This window comes from Petromyzon marinus, chromosome 12 (genome assembly GCF_048934315.1).
Source record: "Petromyzon marinus isolate PM22_M1 ecotype Great Lakes invasive population chromosome 12, UKy_Petmar_22M1.pri1.0, whole genome shotgun sequence".
NCBI classification, from domain to species: Eukaryota; Metazoa; Chordata; class Hyperoartia; order Petromyzontiformes; family Petromyzontidae; genus Petromyzon; species Petromyzon marinus.
In genome coordinates, this window is record NC_133678.1 from 12,774,510 (window position 1) to 12,795,698 (window position 21,189).

Here is a 21,189-nt window from a genome sequence, read left to right on the forward strand (position 1 = left end):
TTGACTTTTCCAAGACGGAGGTTCTTTGTAAGCCATCTGGCTTCCATGAGAGATTCGTTCATGAGGCTATCCACATATACAAGCACAGAGACAATTTCAACCGAGAAGATGGATTCTATCTTAGCAATCATTGGAAAGATTTGATAAATCATTTCAGTTCTTGATTGATTGTTCACGCTTACAGTGGCTTTCAGACAGCATACATTATAAAAAATGTCGTCTCCCCCCTCCTCTTTTCAAAAAAATAGATGGACTAGTCCTGGGCAAACTGCCAATCGCTGCGCGTGACGCCAACGTTTTTATAAATAAATAAATGTGCCGTTTTTAAAAATAAATTTATGCAAACCGACACACCTGATGATGACCGTTTGAGTTATGGTCGAAACGTCGTGATAATTTTTTATTGTTTTATATATATTTTGTTATTTTGTTGTTTCTCTTCAACGTGACTTTACCGAAAATACTAAGATTATGAATTACTGCAGTCACGAAAGCTTTAAATCAAAAAGAATAAACAGTTGTCAAGGAGCCTTCTAGTCAAGGGATAACTGTCACACCAGTGACGATTATTTGAGCTATTTTTACATAGGGGGTGAACCATATGCGTGATGTAAGATACGCATGGAGTAAATGGGTGTGTGTTTGGTTACATAGTATCTGGAGCAGTGCCAGATTATCCTCGTAGCAAAAGTAGCTACATATGCTACGGGCCCCGCACTTTCAAAGGGCCCCGCGCTAAATGTTTTCAAGCGATCAATTCCGGTTCAGTGATTCTGCATTTGCTCTATTACTAAAGTACTATACTGCCTTAACTTTTATGAACGACTGGGTGTTTAAGGTTAGCGATTTGTCTTATTATCTGGCTGTATAGCAAATGAAAAAATGCAATTACTTTCCTATGCAAGTGAAACATCTGTGTTTTAATATTTGTGTTTTTTTATTTAGGGCCCCTTTATAACATATGCTACAGGCCCCGCACTAGCTTAATCTGGCACTGATCTGGAGTGGTGGTGTAGTGGTTAGCGCGCTGCACTACCAACCCAGCCACCTGAGTTCGCTCACGACCAACACCAGTGGCGAATATCTTCACCGGTCCTTGGCCTCCCCTTAGGTCGACTCAGCCTCAGATTAGTCGGGTGTGTAAACATCGCCACTGGGGAGAAAAACGTGGCTGGGTATGGTGCTGACCACCAACCCCCTCGTGTGCCGTGCCGGGCTTTAAAGGTGCTCGCTAAGAGCACTTTCCCCAACAGTTTGGTAAGGCTATACAGGGGATCTTGGTGTTTGTGTAAAGAGAACCGCGCTGTTGACTGTGAGCCAGCGCTGTCATCTCGCATGCCGCGTCAATGTTTGTCGGGGCCACGGTGGCAAGATGTTAACTACCTCGCCTGGTATACATCAGATCGTAGATCTCTACCCTGACGCCTGCTGTATATGTGGAGCTTGCATGTTCTCCCCGTGGCCGCGTACATTTTTCTCCACATTTGGAATCAACATGGGTTTAGAGTATTTGTCTGCTAAACGAAGAACAACGTGAACATTTCATCGGCATGGCTGTCGCCTGCACAGACTGGGGATTCTAGCCACGCCGTGGCCCCATTCGTGGGGGTGCTGTTTCAAAATGTTCATCCTTCTTGGTTCCACTCGGTGCTATCCACACTCCGTTCCGTTATTTCGCCTTTAAATCAATCGGCGGTCTTATGAAGTAGCCGCGGCCCTGCTGAGGGCGTTTCACGCTGTGAGCGTGGAACGCGAGCGAGCTCTCACGGTGACCTTCTGAGGTCACAAACATTCCCGGCGCCGCATGATTTCGCCGTCGATTTCTACTTCGCTGCCCACAGCGCTGTCATCAAAACGTGAGCCGTGCCTCTGCCCCAATGTGAGCCGTGCACACCACGGGCGCACACCACGCGCGCACACCAACCACACACTACGCGCACACACCACGTGCACACACCACTCACACACTACGCGCACACCACGCGCGCACACCAACCACACACCACGCGCGCACACCACGCGCGCACACCACGCGCCCACACCAATCACACACTACGCGCACACACCACGCGCACACACCAATCACACACTACGCGCACACACCACGTGCACACACCACTCGCACACACCACGCGCACACACCAATCACACACTACGCGCACACCACGCACGCACACCAACCACACACCACGCGCCCACACCAATCACACACCACGCGCACACACCACTCGCACACACCACGCACACACACCACGCGCCCACACCAATCACACACCACGCGCACACACCACTCGCACACACCACGCACACACACCACGCGCCCACACCAATCACACACTACGCACACACACCACGCACACACACCACTCGCACACACCACGCGCACACACCACGCGGCAATTTTGGGGGCTTGTTAGTGGGTCATACAGGGATCACCTTATACCATGAGACTTGCACCGGCAGGCACAAATATTAAAAATAATCACGCTTCATAAGCCCCGTGTAGTTATCAATCACCGCTGATGTTAGCCATGGGCAAGAATCAAACTCGGATGGCTGGGTTCATAACGCAATGATCAAACAATGGTGCCATGGTTAGTCCACTGCACTATGAACCTGGCAGTAACGTGCAGTGAGTTCAATGGTTGGGGAGGCACTGGCTAGTATCAGAGGCAGATTTACACACATATGAACCCGGTAGAGGTAGCTTAAATTCACCATTCATTTGGCAGGTTACACAATGACTACTCTTTGGTTTTATTCGGTAAAGTCACGTAGGTAAAACAAATTAAAATAAATTAAAATAAAATAAACAATGAAAACACGACGTTTCGGAGGCAACGCAAGCTTCCGTCTTCAGGTGGGACCAGTCACAGCAAAATCGCTGCACCAAGTGGTGAGGTTCTGGGAACCTCGAACTTAAATACAGGTTGAGGTGGGGGGGGTGTGGGAGGGGCCATGTAGGGGACTTTAGTGGAGTGAGGAGCTGAGTTAATCCATCTTTTGTTGTGTAGATGGGTCACTGTGTGTGTGTGCAGTATAAACGGGAAAGAATATAAAGAAGATCGTCGAGGATGTGCTGTACGGGGGCAGTAGAAAAAGGGAAATAGAAAGGTTCGGAAAGAATATGTTTGGTATACCACTGCTTGAAGTTGCTGTTAGAAATTAGTTAACGTTTGGTATGATTTAAAACGTCTTTCCAGTGGTTGCTTAATTTGAAACCATCCTCTCGGTTGAAGTTATGCCTGTGTTTGTATATCTGAAGTTTACAAATTGAGCTGCACTTGTGGTGATTGCTATATCGGGGAGACGAAAACGACATATCTCTGACCGAATTCGCGAGCACAAATCAGATTTGAAACACGGCAGAACGAATTCTTCTGCTGTGGCTGATCATTGTTACAACGCTATGGGTGATCATGAGATTGTCTTTTCCGATACCAAGGTTCTTTGTAAACCTACAGGTTATCACCAAAGATTTGTCCACGAAGCCATTCAGATTAAGCAACCACTGGAAAGACGTTTTAAATCATACCAAACGTTAACTAATTTCTAACAGCAACTTCAAGCAGTGGTATACCAAACATATTCTTTCCGAACCTTTCTATTTCCCTTTTTCTACTGCCCCCGTACAGCACATCCTCGACGATCTTCTTTATTTTTTTCCCGTTTATACTGCACACACACACAGTGACCCATCTACACAACAAAAGACGGATTAACTCAGCTCCTCACTCCACTAAAGTCCCCTACATGGCCCCTCCCACACCCCCCCCCTCAACCTGTATTTAAGCGCTAGGTTCCCAGAACCTCACCACTTGGTGCAGCGATTTTGCTGTGACTGGTCCCACCTGAAGACGGAAGCTTGCGTTGCCTCCGAAACGTCGTGTTTTCATTGTTTATTTTATTTTAATTTGTTTTACCTACGTGACTTTACCGAATAAAACCAAATAGTATGAATCCTCACAGTCACGAAAGCTTCAAATCTAGAATACACAATGACTATTGTTCAGGTGACCGTATGTTTCATATTTGATATCAGCATTCTTTACAACACACACGTACAGGTGAGTTACGCATTCGATTCACGTTTTATAGGCGAATGCAGTTCCACTATTCATGCTCATTCAACACAAATGAAAATATATATTGCATGGTCTTACCTTGACTTGTAAATGAAGTCCATTCGCCTATCCTTCTGGACAAATATGTCAGTGACTTCGTTGTAGAAGTCCCGTTTATTCTCTTTTAGTTTTAAAAGTCTCTCCGTCTCAATAGAGATGATTGCCAGGGATGAAAGTCGTCCTTGGTCAGTCCGATTCCGACTGTATGTTTTAAGTCGCTTCAAAGCATAGAACGGCCTTTAAACGGACGCTGTTGTAGCTGGTATAGCGAGCACCACCAGCTGGAGTAACTTTGTCGCCTCGGGAACCGTCTGCATCAGATCGTTCTGGGCCAAAAAGCCGAGGAGCTGTCCGGGTGATTTGCATTCGTTCCTCACCATTTGTGAACTATAAAATTCGATAAGGTTAGCAGTTAGTCTAACAAAGTCAAAGTACCTTGCATACTTTGATAGGCTCTGCAGTTTGGTGTCATCGAAATGTCATTTAATACAATTTCGTGCAATCAACCAAACCAAGGAAAGTTAGCTCACCTGAATGATCAAACTTAGCTTTAATTTGAACACTGATATTGTCTAGAATGTTATAAAACATTATTTTCCTCTCATCTCTGATCGGCTGTTTATTTCGGGCATTGTCTGTCAGGCCAAGTGTGACGCATGTCTGCTCGAATCGATCATAGAAGCTGTCAAACTCTTGTCGCTGGCGTTCCACAACTCCCATTGCGTCGCGGATTCGCGCACAGCGGAATCCAATGTCCATTACTTTATTCTGCAGCACACGAAAGAGTGCATCGGTTGAATTGAAAATGCCCTCATGTGCTATTATGAAGAAGCAAGTTGATGCTTTTGACAGCCAGAGATCATATCCGGCGGCCATCATTAGGGTGTCATTGTCCCAACCATCTGGATTTTCGCTCATAATCCGGAACACAGCACGAAAATCAGGTTGGTTCATGCTGATCGTCTGAACTAGTCTGGAATTTGAGCTCCATCTCGTGGGCGCTGCTCTTGGTAAACGTCGCTCCACAACATCGTCCAGTAGGTGGGTGCGCTTGGTCGACTTATTGAAAAACGTCACAAGTCCCTCAACTGTTTTAAAAAAAACCGTTTTACACTCAGGCAGATATTTAGCTGAATGCGAGAGCACCCGTTTCAATTTGTGTGCATAACAATGGATAAACGTGGCTTCAGGTACCTTTTCCTTAATCTTGGCCTGCACCCCACTAAGATCTGATGCCATCACCGAGGCTCCGTCGTAAGTCTGAGCTACCAGCTTTTCAACGGAATCGTATTTCCCCAACACTCCCAAAACTTAATCAGCAATAGCCGGTGCTTGTCTGTCATCACTGACATCATCAAATCCCAAGAACGCCTCCCTCACCTCACAAGTCACCTCACTTGTAGCCACAGAACGCGAAATTACAGAGACCTGGGCTTTGTTTGTGACATCTCCGTTGTCTCGTCTATTTCCACTGCAACAAATGTGGCTGCATTAATCTCCTCTGTGATATCACTTCTAATTACATCACCGACTGCTTCGACTAAATTTTTCTGTATTCTCTTTGATAAGCCAGAAAACACAGTTGATGTCTCCAATGTCTAGCTAACGTTTAATCTTTCTCAGTAAAAGCATGTAATAGCTCCACATAGTTGCCACGATTAGAAGAGCTTGCACTCTTATCGTTACCACGAAATGCTAATTCCTGTTTGGCTAGGAAGCAGGTCGCATTAATAAGGTCTTTTAAAATCTCATGGTTTTCCTTTACCTTAGCATTGTGGATGCTGTTATTTAATCTCCGCTGTTCATTCAAAGACAGATCTATCCTTGAAGCTCCAAAAGTTTTTAATGCAATTTGGCTTTGAATGTGAGTTGTCGATTTTTCATGTTTGTTGAGGCTCCTTGGTAGATTTTTCAAGTCAAAAAATCCCGCATAAGTCCTAACGTTGTCGGTAGTGGAGAACAGAAGGCAGGGGAAGCAGTAATGGCGATTTACTTCGTAGCACAGCCACACAGCCAGTTCTTAGTTTTTTCGGTAAAGTCACGTTGAAGAGAAACAACAAATTAATAAAATATATATAAAACAATAAAAAATTCTCACGACGTTTCGACCATAACTCAAACGGTCGTCTTCAGGTGTGTTGGTTCGCATGCGACTTTACCGAAAAAACTAAGAATATGAATTACTGCAGTCACGAAAGCTTTAAATCAAAACACAGCCAGTTGTTTCGTTGGTACCACTCCATTTGAAACGACTGTGTTATTTTCTGTCCCTTCGTTTGAAGTAGGTCCTTAAGCTGAGGCATTGGTCTTCCATTGTTTATCACTCCCTGTTTTGATTGAAAGTCCAATTTTGAGAAATTTGTAAGGTTAGATATTACGTTTTACATTTTTGCAGTCGCTGGAAATTTTCTGCTAGAGCTGGCTAACGTGGAGGGAGAGCGAGCGTCAATTACGTGGGCTCAAGACACACCCCCCTCAATGAGGCAGATGTGATAGCTGCCTCACTGAGAGGGGCGTGTCCTCACTGAGGGGGGCGTGTTTTCACTGAGGGGGGCGTGTCTGACACGCCCCCCTCGGTGAGGCAGATGTGATAGCTGCCTCCCCTGGTGCTTTTTCATTGCATTTTTTATGACGAGACCAGCGAGCCTAAATATATTTATACACATACATGAAATAAGTTACCTGGACTATGGAAGGCGAGGACATGTAATGAAGGGGTCTAAAAACATTACATTGGTGACATACAGAGATATAGTAACAGGCACACGCTTATTGCCCACGCTCCATACAGTTTCTGAGGGGTTGCGCAATCAGAGGGGAGGCTGAGCACGTCACTGCCTCACCTCTCGTCCTTCCCTGTATTTGCAGTGAAGCTCCGCAAATTTGACGATGTTGACTAGAAAAAATGATTGGAATCGTACAGAAATTACATTTCTAACACAGATCAGTGGAGAAATCTTAATCTTAATTTTATTATTTACCTTTCGTAACAGCTATTTTCATTGGAGTATGACAGGTGAGGCTCTGCCTCTCCTGACCGCATGTCCCTGGAACCTGGCATACCTGAGTTAAATTCCCGGCCACAGCTGACGTCAATGGCAAGTGATACCTGAACCGGTCCTGGGTAACCCCTTCATCAAACAACCTCCATTCTTGACAGTGTGGGGAGGCTTCCATCCAGCAGTGGATTGATAAAAGGCTGTAAATAATGATAATTATCAATCTCCCACACCGGCACATATTTATGTACATATGTACGTTGAACTTATTTCGCACCGTACGTAAACAACCGTGTTAATCGGAGGTGCGGAATAATATGAATGAAATATTGTTACATTAACGTAAGACTACATGAATCAAACTGAGTGTCCCTGTCGGGCAGCAGCTATGACGCAGCAGCTGTGAGTGTTCTGGGATTAATGCGTCTGTCAGGAAAGCGAAGCAGCACTTGTGAGATTTAGAGTTCAAGGCTGCAGTTCAGAGACATTGAAAGACAAGCTTTCCCTCTTGGGTTTAACACCTGCTGGCTCTCCCACGCATCTGGTTTCATGATCTGTGTGTGTCTGTGTGTGGTCATTGGCTTTCAATCCAGTCACAGATGCTGCGCAATATTTACCTGCGTTGACTGGGCCATGGGGAAAAAAATATATTGGTGGTTGGAATCAACAGCTTGGCCGTCAATATTGAAGTCTTTGATCACTCGACCGATTATCCATTTAGTCACTCGACTGTTCGGATAACCTGTATGTGTGTGTTGAGCTGCTTTTGCACCATACGTCGCCAACCGTGCTAATCGGACAATAGTTGGGAAAGAAAAAGTATCATCAACGGTGTTTGCAAGTGTGTCGCTGGTTGGGAGGTGATTGAGAGGGCTCATCGGGGTGGCCACCATTTTTATATGGACCCCAAGTAATCGGGCACAAAAATTAGTAGCCCTTGTCATTCTTAGTCAATTTATTAAATTAAATTTTAATTTTGATTCGTCGCGGTTCCAGTTATAATGGCTTTGGCCAGGTTAGGGCCCATTTGAAAGTGTCGTATTCTGTTATGAAAATAGTTCACCCTCCACATGTCACCCATAACACAGCTACACAGACACCTGTTTGAAACATCTCTGCACTTTGTCAGCCCAAGCTTGTTTCGGCTTATTTTGCACAGATGACTGAAACACTTGAAAAAATGTAAGGGTGAAATTCGAACATGATTACAGTCATATGCCCATCCAACATGAAATGATCCTGCAACAAATTGATTTGACTCCATGCTGTTATGAAAAGCTGTCTAGCTGGAACTGTACTGCAGGATGCACATCTCACGGTCATAAGCTTGAATTTGATAGTGGTATTTATTTGTCTATCCAGGAAAGCCTCACCGAAGACTCTTTGTTCAGGAAAGTTTGGAAAATATATATTCCGTTACAGAAATTGTCATGTTACAGAAAATGTCTTATGTCCCAGAACATTTCTTATATCACAGAAAATGTCTCATGTTACAAGTGGAAATAAACTGGAGATTATCCAGAGAAAGCACACGCAAAAGCCACTCCAGGACTATTTTTCACAAATTTATACAGGAGCATCGTTGCTAATGTCATCGTGGTGTTCCCAATTGCTGGCCACAATCACGCACCTCTGTGATAATTACATCATGCTGGGAGTCATTCTAACGACTTTTCTTGCTCACTGTGACTGCAATCTTAACCCTGATCCCAGCCGTGACCCCGGCCCTTAGCCGCAATGGCATCGCGAATGACGCCCGCGGGCAGGGCTGCTCGTGGTGTCCCCGATGTGCGGTCACTCGGGGTGAGCGACCGCGGCTTTCTTGTTTTTTTCCGCAGCTCGTTTGTAAGCGGAGGCGGTGTTGGTGGGGTTTTATTTTTCATATCGGTGAGAGGCGCTTAACTCTCTGGATGGTGGATTGAGCAAACGGAAGCGGCCATATTTGTATGTTTAAACGCCAGCGTTCCTGTCGACCCAGATTTTTGGGTGAAAAACGCGTCGCCCATCACCCAACGGTGGAGTAAATTAACGCTCCCAACTGTTTGTGTGAACACATAATGAGCTTGCGACCCCTCCCTCTCTGTCATCTACGCCCATTTTTACAAAGCCACGCCCACTCCTCCACTAGCACCGCCCAACCAGATGCTGGCTCCACCTACTCCTCATAGGTCCTGCCCAATGCACAGATAGCTCCGCCCTTTGCCTTTATCACGAGTGGAGCGTGAAAAATCTAAAAAATGTCAATTGCTTTGGGTGACCAGAAACTATCTTGTTGAAACCGAGACTATCCTGGCCACATCAGGACGTTTCGTAGATGTAATAGTAAACTGTGGATGTTTAACAATAGCATGTATTGCCTCATATACAGGGTCACTGTGACATCTTATCACTGATAGAGTTAACCAGCGCTGTATTTAATAGCTGTGTGTTGCTGTCAGTTGCTATCTTCTGCTCAGTTTCCTGGTCTGGCAATGAGCATCAATACAACTCCTACCTGCTGGGAGTGCTCATTGATGCTCACATGCCATAGCAGGAAACCAGGTGTAAGAAAGCAACGGATAGCAACGCGCAGGTGTTAAAGACATGGCTGGTTAGCTCCCGTCAATGAAAGGAGGTCACGGTGACCCTGTGTATGAAGCGATCACGATTCAGCGCGACTGACGGACAGGGGTTGGCACTTATAGGCGGTGGGGGGTGGGGGGAAGGACACCAGGGTAAAGTGCCCCTGTTGTAATGGAGATGGATCGAGAGGTCAGTGCTGTCAGAGGCCAGAGGCCCACTGGTGGAGATAAGAGGAGCAGCTTGCGAGGGCAGTGAGGCTGGAGTACTTTACTCCTGTCCTGATTTGTTTCCTGGAACTTGCCCTCGTTTGCAGGCGGCTGTGGAAATATCTGAAACTCTTAAAAGTTCCGTTTTTTGTCAGTTGCGTAAGAACGCACCACTAAAACCAATTAGCACGGTTGGCTACCTCCGCTGACGAAAGAAGTTCAACGTACATGCAGAACAATACAAAATAATGCTTATATGTATAAAAAAAACATACATTAATGTGCATTTCTCCTTCACTCACAGTGTCCACTTACAATTCAGCCATCCTTTCTCCCATTTCTCTCTCTAAAGAAGAAGCAGCATTTCCCAACTGTCTCGGCCTTGCTGTGCGCTGCGTTGCACCACTATCCGAGTAGTTAAACGCGCATTCAATAAACATTGAGAGCCAGGGTGAACATCCGACTCCAAACGTATTTTATTAATAGAACGAGATAAAACTGATGGAAAAACACAGCAACAAATACAGCATCTGTTAATACTTGGAATATCAATACAATGAATGAACACTGCATCATCATAACATTGTCTTAGATAACATGAAACTCAACAATAGGTCCTGGATTGACCAGGCACCGACGTTAACACTGAATAGCTATACAAGAGAATAAGCTACTGTATTAAATAAGGTCACTTTGTGTAATCACCATACTGCAGCTTAAATGTACAGCACTGCACATAACACTGAACTGTGGATGAGATACTTCTTAATCCTTGCTCTCAAGATCGCATTAAAGTTACGTGGGTACGAGTCTGACTCGACTTATCCAACTACAAATAACATTCACAATAATGCAGTGGCAGGCTTCGTTGTTAACTAGGCCTCATATTTATCATAACAATTTAACAGCATTATAAAGCCATTTACAGCATTATAACGGCAATCCTAACATTATAACAGCATTCCCAGTATTATAAGAACATAAACGAACTTACAGACAATGCTTCTTAAAGCCCAACAATGAACAGATACACCTGTCTTCACTGAGACGCTATTTGTGCCTCCATGCTGTACTCTGTGTAATGGCTGATACCCTGCCTCATGGCTTAGAGCATCTTAAAGCGTAACGTCCTGGTCTCGTGACCAAACTCAACACCATATCAGGAAGTTCCTGTGTAATCAATACCCCCAAACCTGCCATGGGGCAGAAGACCAACACTTTTTACATATACCACTGCTTTAACCGGGGCTTACTTTCTCAACGATTATTTTACAGGTTGCAGGTAGACAGGAGTAGGTCGCACGTTACAAATAGAAGCCGCAGCCTTGGCGAGAGGTATCCTACTGGATGTGGTGTGCCGGGGCCTGTTCATGTTTCCTGGTAGTCGAACGGTCAGACTCGGCTGAAATGAGGCCCTGGTTATAACAATTCAGAACGCCGTTGTATTTTACGCGCTCAATGAATGTAAATCCTAAACTTTTTTTTACGACCACCCTCCACCCCCTCCAACTCGCCCTGGATTCACGCAGAGGTGCGCCCTGGTAGAGAGGACAAAATGACCAGCCGCCTAAATATTTTTTTGTTTGTGGTACTTCCACATTCAAAGCGACGCAATGGCATGCGGTTGCAGGTGTTTCATCTGAACTTGTTAGGAAAACGGGTTTTCTGCTCGGTACCCTGGGTTGTAAATCTATTCGGTCCCTCTGAAATGTTTTCCCGGTTGCGCCACCGGTGTCGCGTGCGGCGGCCGCGCTCTCTTTCGTCGTTGGCAATCACAAAATCGCTCCCGCGGGTGAGACTGCATGGGGAGGTACCGCACCGCCGATAAGCACGGTTGGCTACGTACGGTGCGAAATAAGTTGAACATGCAGAACAATACAAAAATGCTCACATTAAAAAAACATACGTACATTTACGTGCATTTGTCCTCCACTTAGTGTTCACTTACAAGTCAGGCATCCTTTCTCCCGTCTCTCTCTCTTTCTCTCTGAAGAAGAGGCAGCATTTTCCAACACATTTGCTTATCGCATATATCACTGTTTTACATACATACTGGTGCGTGTGTGCGGCGTGTGCGCGCGTGTGTGTGCGCGCGTGTGTGTGTGTGTGCGGCGTGTGTGTGTGTGTGTGCGGCGTGTGTGTGTGTGCGTGCGGCGTGTGTGTGTGCATGCGGCGTGTGCGTGTGTGTGTGGCGTGCAGCCAGGTGTGGCTGCTGGTTCTGGTTCTGGTCATCATGGGCATCTGCCTGGGGAGCACCCTGGTCCCGGCTTACTCCATCATCCTGGAATCGGCACAGTTAAGCGCTCCGCTCTCTCGCTTCCGACTCTTGCCGCGTCCGCGCAGCCCCCTTCCCCCTTCCACAGCGTCTCGGGTCGCGTGGCCTCCCCTGTACCCCCCCATCCCACCCCCCTCCATTTGTGAGCGGCTCCCCCTCCGTGCCAAACGAATGGTGCCGGCTGCGTCACGCGGCGTCCGCCCCCGGTGTTCGTTGAAGTTACAGAGGGTCATCGTGGCCCGATACGCGAAGCGACCTCAATGGAACGCGTCTCTCTGCTACGGAGACGGGGAGCCGTTGCCCAAATTGTTGCCTAATGAGGGCAACAATATTGACGTGTGCGTCATGAGTTTTTTCTGTTTGTGTTTCTGCCAATGCTATATAATGAGGAGGTTCGATTAAAACGCAGCTTTCCGAAACACATTCGCATTTAGACAGCACCTATTTTCAATCCACTGCTGGATGAATGCCTCTCCTCATGCCGGTACATTGGTCTGTGATAATTATTTGACCGTATTTCTCCATCCTGATCAGTGCAGGCTTTTGATGGTGGCAGGTGGGGGGGGGGGGTGTGGTCAGCTGATGGGGGGGGGGGGGGCATCGACATGGAAACGTAGAAGAACAGTACAACGCTAAGTTTATTGTTATGCACTGCCATCCGTGTGATTGCCCGAGCGTAGGCCCGCGGCCCCATCGCACCCGGCCTGTGCGATTTGGGCGCCCATCCACGCACTGTGTAGGCTCAACCCTGCTTAGCACGTCCGACATCTGACGAGATCGGATGCACGCAGTGTGAAGAGCATTGTAGTACATAATGAGTAGTGCCTCTTGGCACTTAAAAAAACAACCTCAAATCTCGGCGCATTGCAGATGCGACCTAAATATTGTACATATGGATATAATCTAACGTGTGCGGAAAATGCTTCCAAGTACGTGCAGCGAACACAGCACGAGGCCAGCGCGCTTGGGACGTGCGGATATTCTTAACGATCTTCATGCCGCCTTAAAAAGTCAGAGTATGATTTTGTTAAATATATGTATGGATATCCACAGTGTATCCTGGATAGAAACGAACGTCACGCCGGCAGACCTCACTCAACCATTTAATGGGAGTGTGCGCATTAGATACTGCACACCGTACAACACACAGACAAGTCACACCAGTGCGATTGTGGCCATGCAACCGAAACTATGGACCATATGGTACACCCATAGAGACACGGAGACTTGTAGAGATACGCAGAGGTGCAGAGAGACCGATAGAGATACATGGAGACCCATAAACACTCTTAGGGATACATAGAGACCCAGATATATCCATAGAGACCTATAGAGACACACAGATATACATGGAGACTCATAGATATACTGAAGAGACCTATAGAATCGACATGCACTCATAGAGACACATTAAAAATAAGCCAGAGTGCAATTGTGGCCATGGAACCGAAACTATTGACCATTCATTGAACATAATTAAACAGCACCTGTGTAAATGTCAAGATGTGCAGACCGTCATCATGTCTTAAATGACGGCACATTTAAAATATACTTAACGTGGCGCTGTGTCCCGGGCGGACACAGCGTATATTTACGATTCGTAGATTAAAAAATTAAGTTGAAACTACACGTATCAGTGCTGTAGTTCTGTGACTGCAGCGATGTTAAACGGCACGGTGCCTGAAGAGCCATCGTGAGCCCACTTTGAAAAGGAAAATGCAGAGGTGGCTGGGGGATCTGAGACGCTGAGATCGTGGGTTCTCGTCTTTGTTTCGGCCACCTGTGATTAAACCGGGTTCTCAGGTCGCGTCAGTTGATGGTCTCAGAACTGGCAGAACAATTATGTTCATGAAATCTTGGTGAGTGTGCGGGTGGTCACGCAGAGGGGAGATTCTCACAACAAACCCATCACGTTAAATTTGGTTCTGCCCCCTTAATTTGGCTTAATTCCTGCTCCTTGATTATTACGCGTATTCGTTTGTCTGTCACGCGACGAACATTACTCCTCGCGGCACAGTGGGTAGATCAGAGGTCACTGGAATGCGATCTCGGAGGTGGCTCTGTGATATCCACTTCCACGGGCCATTCTGTCGCGTGAAGGGTCCGCACGCCGGACGGCCTGAAACACGCGGCCTCGGCGCGAAATGACAAGACACGGTCCCTTTCTTTCATCACGCACGCGACGGTCTCCGCGTCTGATGCGAGTTCCCCCGCGTTGTCTCTGCAGCAAGGTGGGGTTTGCTGACAATGCGGCGACGCTCGGGCTGGTGTCAGGAGTCTTCACCTCCATGTGGTGCCTGGGGTAACGTAATGTCACTCCTGCCTGCTTGCCCCCTCCCCCCCGCCCCGTCGTAAAGAACGGTCCTCGCACAATAACGGCGTCGTACCGCGATTTACAGCTCAATATCGCGTGCTCACGGTGCCTTCTAAAGGCCACGTGACGGCGCGTTTGGCGTTCGCGCTATTTCCACGTGGTGCCGTCGTTAATTTGGATTGGGGCGGTCGTGGAGGGGGTTTGGCACGTGGTGTCTGAGTGATAGTTGTCTCAAGACCGAATGTTTTTTTTCGGGAGAGGAATGGAATTGTAACCCTGAATCGGCGGAAACTGTTTGTGGAACTTCTTTCGCACCGTACGTAGCCAACCGCGGCTCATCTGTTTCGGTCACACGTTCTCGGCGAGTGTGTGTGTGGCTGAGCGGGAGCAAATGCTCTGAGCAGTCGAAGAGGCGGTTGGTGGTTTATGAAGCTCGGCGAGTTGGCACAGTGGAGGGGTGGAGGAAGTGAATCACCCTGCTCTGTTAATGAAGATATCTGGGTCTGTCACGTGATTTTCTGCCATCACGACTTCATATGGGTACGAGTGCACCTATTCTGGCATTAGTGCATTGACAATGGAATGACTGCTCACGCCCAACACCGGTGACGATTATCTAAACGGTACTGGGCCTCTCCTAGGTCTACTACGTCTCAAATGAGTACCTGGTGCGATGTGTAAACGTTGTCACTGGGGAGACAAAGGCTGCCGGGCGTTGTTCTGGCCTTCGCAGGTGCTGCTCGCTAACAGCACTTACCCCACACGGTCTGTGAAGGCTACACGGGGGATCTTTGTCCTTGTGCGTGCTGCAGGGAGTGCGTGGGGCCCGTGTTCGGAGGGCTCATCCTGCGGGTGCTGCCCTTTGAATGGGCCGCCTCTGTGCAGGGCGGCATCCTCTTCGTCGTGGTGCGAACCTCCCCCCCACCCACCCAGGGGGGCCCCCCCGCTCACACCCCCCCCCCCTCCCTACCCTGTTCGCACCGTCCTCGAGGGCCCCACCCACTCACAATCCCCTGGTGAGCCCTCCGCTCACACCCCCCCGGGGGGCCCCCGCTCATAGCCCCCCTTCTGGTGAGCCCCCCACTCACACACCCCGGGCCCCCCTGCTCACACCACCTCAGTGGGCCCCTGCTCACACCCTCCCACCCTACTCGCACCCTCCTCCCTTCTCAAGGGCCCCACCCACTCAGAATCCCCCGGTGAGCCCCCCACTCACACCTCCCTCCGAGGGGGGCCCCGTTCACATCCCATCCCCGCTCACACCCCCCGGGGAAGAGGGGGGGCGGGCCCGTGTTGCCCTCCGGACTGAAGCTCGTCACGGCGTAGGGTAGTGAAGAGGAATGTCGCCGGGACGATTTGGCTCCCGCTCACGATGATACCAGACAGGTTACACGTTGTATTTACACAATTCGATAATGATTGTCACAATAATACGATGCTAATAATAATACCTAGAGTATAACTGCGGCTGCGTCTAAAGATGCTGTATAGAAATGCAGGACGTCTGCTGCGGGGAAGAAGCCATGGAATCGGCCCCGCATGCAGAAGGACGGTGAACTGAATCGCCACGGAGGCTTTAATGACCAATATTACCCATGATGGATCGCGTAAATATAAATGTGTCGTTAAACCCGCGACCACCTAACTCAGCCACTTAGTAAGGTTTGTCACGTAAACAAAACATGCCAATTAGTTACTACTTCAGCACACCAGTGGTGTGTTGGAGAGTAAACCCACAACATTTACAATTCGAGTACGACGTTTTGTCGGTAATTACAATCAGCTTCATCAGGGGATGGCATTAATTTATCCTGCTGGGTGGACAGAAATGGATTTTTGTTTACGTACCAAATTCAATTGCCGCACCAGGAGATTAAAGCAGCGACCTCTGCATTGCATGGGCAGGTTGGTTTAAAGACACGTTTATATTTCTGTGATCCTAACCCAAAAAAACCCTCGATTATTATTAATTGCCCCACCGTGAGAGATGATAACGACTTGAGGTGGAGGGGAGCCGGGGTGGGGGCAGGCTTAATTCAGCAGTGGATAGATTCACGGTTGCTGCTGCTGCTGATGTCGCCGTGTGTATTATGTGAATGCATGTGTGTGTGTGGTGTGAAACTCTCTTCTTTTGCAGGCTGTGGTTATGCTTATTTTCAGCTTGAGAAGCTACTGCTCCACAGATGAAAGGTATTCATGCGCCGAACCAATTTGCTAAGTTTATTTACTTGACTGCTTCTGAAGTGGCATCTGAATATGGCGAACAGATTAAACTTCACCGTATATATATTACAATAAAATGTTCGCTCAAAGGAAATTTAATTTGAAATAACCTCCTTCAAAGTAGAGCCCATGCAACGATTTCAGCCCTGAAGCTAATTCCAAGATATTCCAACCGTTGGTGCCTTGTTATAAAAGCAGCTGTGTCTGCTTGAGATGAGTCAGGCCCTTTGAGGTTCATCAACGTAATCCTCCATCACTTTCACCCACACTCCTGGAGGCCGGTGTGTGCGCGCGTGTGTGTAATAGCCTTTTCGATGCAACACACACAACAGCATTTCCCACAAATGCAGCCCTGACATATAGCGAGGGGGGATTCCTGAACAATGTTCCGACATCCGTGCACCCTGCCCTCACTGACCCACGCTGACGAACTCTGTGAAGTATGTTGAACTTCTTTTGCATCGTATGTAAAATAAGTTCAACATACATACATCGCCTCGTTGATCAGTGCAAGTCGGTGAAGGCAGGGTGCATAGTTGTGGGAACATAGTTTAGGAATTCCCATCCCCCCCCCCCCCCCCCCCCCGCTATATGTCAGGGGTGAGTGGGTAAAATTGGCAGAGGATTACGTTGATGAACCTCAAATAACCTCCACGACGACCTCCACGGAAGGGCTGTCGGCATACAACGGTGCTCATGATGATGATGACGATCATTCTTTCTATGGCTGATAGTGGTGTGGATCAACAGCTGTACAGGCATACCTCGCTTAGCGCTCAAGATGCATTCCTGGTAATATGAAGGGGGTCATTGTACAATTATATAAAGGGGATGCGTATATGAGGGCTTCATTGGCGTATCGGTAATAACACTAATAATATTAACATAATTTAACAAATAAAAACGTATAATATCAATAAGTATTATGTACCTGTACTCACGAGTGTATTCTACTTTACTCCTACAATTGAGTGGTGTAAGACGAGGTTCGAGACGAGGTTGCATGAGCTGCTGTGCTCCCAATCCGGGTCGTAGTGATGCCCTCAGTCTAAATTTCTGTGGTGAGGTTTTTTTTAAGTGGAGCCAGAGTGAGACTCTATCCTGGTCTCGTGATTTCTTACCTGGCTAAACAAACGCATTGTAATAATATTGGGGACAAAAACGAAAAATGTGGATTTAAAAAAATGTAATCGCTACCTTGAATCGTGATAATGGAAATACTGCGGAGTGAGGTTTCGTTGGCTCACAGCTTGCATTACTCATTGGCTGGGTGAATGATGGGTCAGCCGTCGCTGCTGTATGTTCTCACTCAAAAGCACTTTGGCTACGTACGGTGCGAAGGAAGTTCAACAAACATTTTAGATCGTTTGATTTCACGTTTTTTTTTCTTCTCCAGGACAAAGAGCGCCATCACAAATTAGCGTTCTACGATATGTGCGCTAAGCGAGGTCTGCCTGTAAATTTGCACTCAGGTGGTTGAGCCAAACGATTGCGTCAAAGTACTCTTTGTTTTTTTTCGGTAAAGTCACGTATAAATGAGAGATAATAAAATAACATAATAGCGTACGACGTTTCGGTTGCAACACAAGCAGCCATCATCAGGTACAGAAGAGCTAAATTATGAGAGAGGGGAGACACATAACCTCAGATGTATATACAGACACCCAAGTAGGGGGAACTCACACAGATACAACAGGGGACACAGAGAGAGAAGCATACCAGACAAACAAGGTTTAGCAAAATTTTTGGAAACCATGCAAAGCAACACAGACGGTCGGTCAAAACACAATTAACGCATAGTCCGGTTGATCACGCTATTTCAAAAGATTGCTAAATTGCAAGTAAAATATGAAACTCAAAATACAGACCGCACACACACACACACAGACATCCAAGTAGAGCGAACCAGCACAGAGACAAGCACACAGTGAAGTCGCCTTAAATAGGCAGAGAAGGTAAGGCTGAGTGACAATGGGACAAAATTAGCGTCAAAGGTTGCAGAGTGGTGTGATCACGCCTCCTCCTTCGTAATTGTGATTCAGGCGGTGACTTGTTTGACATTCCACGGTTTTGTTCTGGGTGGTGACCACAATCGCCGCACATTGCCGCATATTTTTTTTTATTTCCCCTAATTAAGATCAATAGTATGATGATGATAACAACGATTATGATTGTTAACCACTAAGTTGTACGTATGTATGTTGAACTTTTTTCGAATTGTACGTAGACAACCGTGCTAAACACAAAAAGCAGTTCCAAAGAAATTCGTTTTCGTACCTAAATTTAAAAGTACATAGCTCCGGTGGCTTTCTAATACCGGGAGGAAGAGCGTTCCAGACGGCCGCAGAGGCGCATCTGAAAGCGCGCGATGCGAACTTGCTGCCGTTGCCATCCACAGGGAGCGGCAGGAAGTCTCCGAGCCGGAGGAGTGCACGGTCATATCTCCGGACACTATTTGCTATGGGTCGACGAGACATCTCGTGGTCCCTGCCGTCAACGATGCCAAGCTTCACGTCGATTACTCCTCGGGCGTCCGCCCACTCGCCGCATCGTTGGCCGAGAGTGTTGCACGGACGCCCGCGTGAACACGGACACCGACGCTGCGTTGATGGAACAATGAGAATAAATGAGTAGCTGATTTTTCTTGGTGTCACCAGTTGATTTGCATACACACATACGTGTATGTTGAACTTCTTTCGCACTGTACATAGCCAACCGTGCTAATCGGAGGTGCGACAGATCAGTATGCATAAGCGATCTGTCATTATTTCACCATTAGCGATAAATACACAGGAGGCTAGCCTTCAAGGAATCTCGGATAATGAATTGTTAAAGAGTCATGGATGGCCGTCCACTACTGCATATCTAACAGTAGTCATGAATAATAAGTTATACTGTGTGTACATAAAAAAAATTGCTCTGTAACTTTTTGTTGCCTTGCATTGTGGCATGCAAATCGAATGTTAAGTAAAACTCTCTGGAACATTTCAATTTGTCTGGCAATTGTAATGCACATCAAACCACGAGTCGCTGAACTTTAACCTCCCCTGTACGCAGAGGCCACCTTGCACCATGCTAACCTGTGCTGCAGACATCAGAGCCCAGCTGCATTGCAAACATCTCCTTGACACTGAGATAGGAAACCGTGAGAAAAAACGTTTCACCCAAGCTGTCTCAAGCAACAGTTGTTGGCGTACGTCCCTGTCAAAGCTTCTGACCAACGTTTTTTTTTAAACGGTCATAAATTTGGCCCATGACCAAAATAGCTCATAAAGCACTGATCTGATCAATGTTGTGTGCCAGGCCCTTCCAAAGGTTCACTACGTGGCCCGTGGTCTGGTCCACATCGCTAAGGTCACGTGCCGCCGAGTCTCCGCTTGGATCAGTGGTGACGGAATCCACCACGGATGCTGCGGGTCATTCGTATCGGGGTGTGCCCTTGTTTTTGACAGTGGTCTTATCCCAGCGGGGGTGGGGTCCACTGTTGGATCGGTGATGGCATTTAATGTGGACGTGGCTGTTTATGCCAAAGTTGTCGCTGTTGTTCTTTTGGCGTCAAAACTCTGAACGTTCGGGCCCTTTTGCCATATTCCAGAAGGGGTGGTCTCAATGTATTGGTGAGAATCAATTTGCCATTGTGCTCCAGTGAGTGTCGATGATGCGTTCTGTCATAGCCGGCATACCGTGGAGCAGGCCTCTGCGGTGGATTTCGAGCCGCTGAATTTGCGCTGAAACGCCGACTCCTACGCGTGAAGACCGGGCACCGTTACGCCGACGCAACCTCTCGCTGGCCTGATAGCAATACAAAATGCAAGCATCGGAGCGCAGCAGTGTTCCACATTGCTCCTCACGTCACCTGAGGTCGAATGAGCGATGGACTGCGCACGTCCCTGTGTTCTGCACCGTTCCAGTCGTGGAAGTTCCTCATTACTCTGGCAGGCATGGGCTCGTCTCTATCGGACAACTATCGTTTGACGTTCCACCAAGTGGTTCTCGCCGGGTGATTGGTTTTGTTTACAGTTTGAAAGCCACGATTAATGAATTGACCTCCTGTGGTTTTTGTTTTGAATTAGGTGACTCCTCCACTGGCCTCACAGTGTTTAGTCTTCATGTCCAGGGAGGCATTTGCCGCGTGACGAACGTTCTGTAGCTTTTCGCGCATGTGTCTTTCACAGCATCCTAGCTTCTTTTTTTTGCCACGAATCGCCTGTAGCTTGCAGCCGATATAAGCACAACCAATTCACTGGTAACGTCACAATTTATGCACGGGCAATTTTCATGTTTTGCCATTTCGGCTGACATCAGCGCTGTGTAATTAGTTGTCCGCTGTAGCGGGAATAATTAGAATTGTCAATGGAATGCCGACCGGCTTTCTAAGGGAGCAGCACCCTGACCACAGAGCCACGCTGCCACCGACATTCATTTGGGATTGTGCATCGCAACAACATGGCAGGGCCGTCCGGTGAGGCTTTCATGGGTAAACTAG

General features: G+C 47.4%; 1 protein-coding gene across 4 annotated transcripts in view; it reads left to right on the top strand.

Annotated features, from left to right (window-relative positions):
• The window catches only part of LOC116941543 (MFS-type transporter SLC18B1-like), a 104,086-nt gene extending 84,392 nt beyond the window's left edge, over nt 1-19,694 (top strand). For 3 of the 4 annotated variants that reach the window (XM_032952697.2, XM_076066634.1, XM_076066635.1), the window contains 5 exons: nt 12,091-12,186; nt 14,394-14,468; nt 15,293-15,386; nt 16,618-16,670; nt 19,102-19,694. In XM_032952697.2, the coding sequence (XP_032808588.1) occupies nt 12,091-12,186; nt 14,394-14,468; nt 15,293-15,386; nt 16,618-16,670; nt 19,102-19,288 (505 nt within the window). In that variant the 3' untranslated portion in view covers nt 19,289-19,694. Of the gene's footprint in view, nt 1-12,090; nt 12,187-14,393; nt 15,021-15,292; nt 15,387-16,617; nt 16,671-19,101 lie in introns of those variants that run through there. The other variant, XR_012941551.1, reaches the window with a different exon arrangement.
• Nucleotides 19,695-21,189: the final 1,495 nt, after the last annotated feature.